The sequence below is a fragment of the Anas acuta genome, chromosome W (genome assembly GCF_963932015.1).
Source record: "Anas acuta chromosome W, bAnaAcu1.1, whole genome shotgun sequence".
In the NCBI taxonomy this organism is placed as follows: Eukaryota; Metazoa; Chordata; class Aves; order Anseriformes; family Anatidae; genus Anas; species Anas acuta.
Genome location: NC_089016.1, coordinates 4,740,244 through 4,745,286, shown reverse-complemented (window position 1 = coordinate 4,745,286; position 5,043 = coordinate 4,740,244). Strand labels below are relative to the sequence as shown.

General features: G+C 50.7%; 1 protein-coding gene across 1 annotated transcript; it reads left to right on the top strand.

Moving 5' to 3' along the window:
- Window positions 1-842: 842 nt before the first annotated feature.
- Window positions 843-2,535, top strand: LOC137847297 (olfactory receptor 14C36-like). The gene has a single exon (XM_068665587.1). The coding sequence runs from the start codon at window positions 1,341-1,343 to the stop codon at window positions 2,298-2,300; it is 960 nt and encodes a 319-aa protein (XP_068521688.1). The 5' UTR covers window positions 843-1,340; the 3' UTR covers window positions 2,301-2,535.
- Window positions 2,536-5,043: the final 2,508 nt, after the last annotated feature.

The following is a 5,043-nucleotide window of genomic DNA, read 5'->3' as shown; positions in this document are numbered from 1 at the left end:
AGGGGCTGTGTGCCGGGGCAGGGCCTCTGCCGCCTGCCAGGCTCAGCACTCAGCCTGCCCGGGGAGCTGCTCAAGGTGCTGTGGGGAGAAGCTGCGGGTGGAAGGAGCCCCCCCGGCAGGGCAGGGTCCTGCTGCTGGTGGGAGGCTGCTGCCTGGGGCAGCCTGCTCACAGCTCCACAGCACAACCAGCGTGTATCTAAAGGGTCTTTGCAAGAGCCGGGATAAAGTAGGGGATTTTCTGAGCTTCAGTCACAGCTTTTCTGAGCCTCCTGAACTTCCAATCTTCTCTACTTGCCTCAGGTGTAATAGTAATATATGCTGTTAATTCCAAGAAGTACCGGAGACTCCATGATGGCTGAGAGGTTACAAGGATCTTTTCCTTCCCTTCAGCCCATAGAAAGCTCCACCACCACATGTGCAGTGTCAGCAGGGTCTGCGTGACCTGGGCTCTAGGACATGCCCCCAGCGAACTGCCCCTGGGCAGAGCCCTGCTGCCAGGAGGTGTCTGCAGAGCAGAGCTGAGCACCCAGTGGGTGGGATGGGGGCTGTGAGCTGCAGGCAGGAGGCGTGGGGACAGAGCCCCAGCTGCAGGCAGGGACAGCTGCAGGCAGCACATCCATGGGCAGGGGGTGGGAGGGAGCTGCTCCCAGTATCTCCATGGCAGAGGCGTTTTGGGCACCTCCCTGCCATCCCTGCACTGCTGATGCCTTCATAATATAGCCCCCTGGACTCTTCCCCTCCCCAAGTATAGAGGTCTAGACATAATTGCATGGGAACTTGTTCATGAGTCACCTTTGGAGTCAGCAATGTAATTCAGGTGCAGCTCAGACACGGAGCCTGCACGTTCTGCCATGCAGATATGTTAATGGAGGAAAAGCATCCATGTCCCTTCCTGACGTGTAGGGTTGTGGAAATGCTGTGTGTGGGGCTGTGAATGAGCTGTCTCTGTGTTCAGGTCACCCCATGTTTAGGGCATTCCACTCTTTTCCTGCAAGGGTTCTGCTGGGCTGCAGGCTGTCCTCCACTAGGGCACAGCTCTGCCATAGCAGCTCTGTGCTATCCATGGAGAAGACACGTGAGAGTTAAGGGCATGGAAATGCTACTGGACATCTCGAATAGGTCAGCTGCAATAATCTGTCTGTCTCTTGCTACATGGGGAGAACTGAGACAACCCCCAATATCTGAGGAGTTTGGAGATCTGCACATTGAAATTAGATTATTTTGACCTCAGCACACTCTTCCGAGGTTTGTACAAGAAATCGAGTTTTCCTCACAGAATCTGGCATAATATTTTGCTGTATTTTCCTCCCCAGACAGGTCCCCATGCCCAAAGGCATCAAATGTCCAACAGCAGCTCCATCACCGAGTTCCTCCTCCTGGCATTTGCAGACACACGGGAGCTGCAGCTCCTGCACTTCGCGCTCTTCCTGGGCATCTACCTGGCTGCCCTCCTGGGCAACGGCCTCATCCTCACCGCCGTAGCCTGCGACCACCGCCTCCACACCCCCATGTACTTCTTCCTCCTCAACCTCGCCCTTCTTGACATGGGCTGCATCTCCACCACTGTCCCCAAAGCCATGGCCAATTCCCTCTGGGACACCAGGGACATTTCCTACACAGGCTGTGCTGTCCAGGTCTTTTTCTTCTTCTTCTTGTTTTCAGCAGAGTATTCTCTTCTCACTGTCATGTCCTATGACCGCTACGTTGCCATCTGCAAGCCCCTGCACTATGGGACCCTCCTGGGCAGCAGAGCTTGTGCCCAGATGGCAGCAGCTGCCTGGGGCAGTGGGGTTCTCTGTGCTCTGCTGCACACTGCCAATACATTTTCCCTGCCCCTCTGCCAAGGCAATGCTGTGGACCAGTTCTTCTGTGAAATCACCCAGATCCTCAAGCTCTCTTGTTCACACTCCTACTTCAGAGAACTTTGGGTACTTATGGGTGGTATCTGTTTTGCTTCTGGCTGTTTTGTTTTCATTCTTTTCTCCTACGTACAAATCTTCAGGGCTGTGCTGAGGATCCCCAGTGAGCAGGGCCAGCACAAAGCCTTTTCCACGTGCCTCTCTCACCTGTTTGTGGTCTCCCTGTTTCTCAGCACTGGCATGTTTGCCTATCTGAAGCCCCCCTCTCTCTCCTCCCCAACCCTGGATCTCTTGGTGGCAGTTCTGTACTCGGTGGTGCCCCCAACATTCAATCCCCTCATTTACAGCATGAGAAACAAGGAGCTCAAGGGTGCTATTAGGAAAGGAATATCATGGATATTTCTGAATGGTGATAAACTTCCCCTCTTTCTCCACAAATGACTTCCTGGATATAATTTGAATGCCTGGTACTTGTTTCATTAAGAATATTGGTATTTTTATCTTTATCCTTAGTTTCATTTCCATTTATTACTTAGAAAAAAAAGGCTTATTGTTCATCCAGCATCTCTTGAAGTATTAAACTGCTCTGTTTACTCTGCACAGTTTTTCCCTCCCTGCATGTCAGCATCAACTCTCCTTTAGCATCTGCTTAATAAAACAGCATCTCTCCAATGCACTGCCTGAAATCCTGCCTCTTCTTTCAAAGCTGGTGTCAGCAATAGGTTTGAGCGTTGCGGTGGTTTCACACTGATGGACAGCTGAACTCCACCACACCACCCTTTCACCCCTGCTCCTGAAAGGTACAGACAAAGAAAATGGAGTTGGAAAGGGCTGCTGTGTTTATACAAGGGACAGGGAGATGACTCATCAATTGCAGTCATGGAAGCAGACCCTGTAGGGAGATTAAGGTAATGTTTATTAACAGACTGAAGCAGTGAGAAAAAAAATAAAAAAGAAAAATAAAAAGTGAACTAAAATGATTCAAAAGATATCCACCCTTCTCTCCTCCTCTATCTGCTGTCAGCTGTCAAAACCTGCAAGTCCTGGGCTTAGGGAGGGAGGAAGTGGGGGGCTGGAGAGGGCTGGTGGCTGCTCTGAGAGCCCTTCCTGAGGGTCCCACTGGGCTCAGGGGACAATGGGATGGCCAGGACTCTTGGGTCTTGATGCTAGGGCTGCTCTGAGCCCAAAGGCTGCTTTAATCACTGCTCTGGGTATCCTCATAAAGATGGAAAATCCAGGGCCAGATTTCCCTGCGAGATATCAGATCATGTCCTGGGTGCTGAGATGCCATCCTTGGATGGCCACAGCTCTGGTGCTGAACCCCTCCCATTTGCCTTCTATGGTGGTTTTACTCTGCTAAGCAGCTCAACTCCACCACAACCTCTCTCTAACTCCTTCTTCTCAAAGTAAAAGAGGGAGAAAATATGATGAAAAGAGCTCAGGGCTTGTTCTCATAGTAAGATCAGAAGATCAGCCACCAAGTGTAACAAAATCATAGTGTCATAGAATCATTAAGGTTGGAAAAGACCTCCAAGATCATTTGGTCCAACTGCAACCCCCTGTATTGTCACAGTCACCAGTTATTGTCATGGGCAAAAATGAATGAGCGTAGGGAAACTAATATAATGTGTTGCCTATCACCAGCAAACTAGAATAATGAGGAGCTACAAGCAAACTAAAACCCACCTTGCCCTCCATACATCCTCGTCTATGTAAACCCCCCAAGTAGCTCAGGGGAACGGGGAATGGGGGCTGCGGTCAATCCATGATGCTTCATCTCCACTGCTCCTTCAGGGTCACTATCTGCCCCTGCTCCAGCATGGGATCCCTCCCACGGGATGCCGTCCTATCCAAACTGATCCCGTGTGTGCTTCCCACAGGCAGCAGCTCTTCAATAATTGCTCTTACACAGCTGCGTAATGTTGGGGTCTGCTCTGTCAGGAGCAGACGGTTGTCCCCCACAGGCAGCAGTTCCCCCCAAATCCTCTGTTCCTACAGGGGCTCTCCATGGGCCACAGCCTCCTCCAGGCCACAACCACCTGCTCCACTGGGGGCTCCTCCACAGGCTGTGGTGTGGAGATCTACATAGAGTCAGAATGCACACAAAGGTCTTTGAATTAAATAATTCATTATAGAACTCTGCAGAGTCAGGTTTCTTGGTGAACTTTTGTAAAGCAAGCATACATCTAGCTTGAATCACCATTTTTTACACACAGCAAACTTGAGAAACTCTCTCTCTGGCTACTTTTAATTGGCTGTTTCAGCTTTTCCTAACTTACCTTTACTGAGTTTGTGCATTACAGAGGACCAGGCGCAGGGGGAGGAGGGGTATTGGGAGGCAGGTGGGGAAAACACCATATTCCACATTAGCATACATTACCATTTTGATTGGTGTGATTTTTAATATGTTAGTGACCCTTAATGAGCAAAAGGCCAGTCTGGAATCTCCCTGCAGTTGTTTTTCTCCTTTTTGTTTTTTATCTTCCATCCCTTATCTCCTTTGCTTCTGATATCTCAAGGCTACCTGTCTCCCTGTTTTCTTTAGGTTTCACAGAATCTTGGAATGGCCAAGGTTAGAAGGGACCTCTGAAGATCATCTAGTCCAACCCCCCTGCCAAGCAGGATCACCGAGAACGCATTGCACAGGATGGCATCCAGGTGAGTTTTGAATATCTCCAGAGAGGAAGACTCCACCACCTCTCTGTGAAACTGTCACTCTCACAGTAAAGAAGTGTTTCCTCATATACAGTTGGAACCTCCTGTGCTTCAGTTTGTGCCCTTTGCCTCTTGTCCTGTCACTGGGTACAACTGAGAAGAGTCTGGTTCCATCCTCCTGACACCCTCCCCTCAAATATTTATACACATGGATGAGGTCTCCCCTCAGTCTTCTCCTCTCCTATACAGACCCATTAATCTAATGCTCCAGTCCTCTAATCAGCTTAGTAGCCCTCCTCTGGACTCTCTCCAGTAGCTCCATGTCCCTCTTGTCCTGGGGAGCCCAGACCTGGACACAGGACTGCAGGTGTGGCCTCACCACGACTGAGTAGAGGGGGAGGATCACCTCCCTTGGCCTGCTGGCAACACTCTTCCGAATGCACCCCAGGATCCTGTTGGCCTTCTTGGCCACAAGGGCACACTGCTGGCTCGTGCTCAGCCTGCCGTCCCCCAGGACTCTCAGGTGCCT

Bases quoted from the DNA above. Each gene is read 5' to 3' on its own strand.
- LOC137847297 (XM_068665587.1), top strand. From the start codon at position 1,341: ATGTCCAACAGCAGCTCCATCACCGAGTTCCTCCTCCTGGCATTTGCA.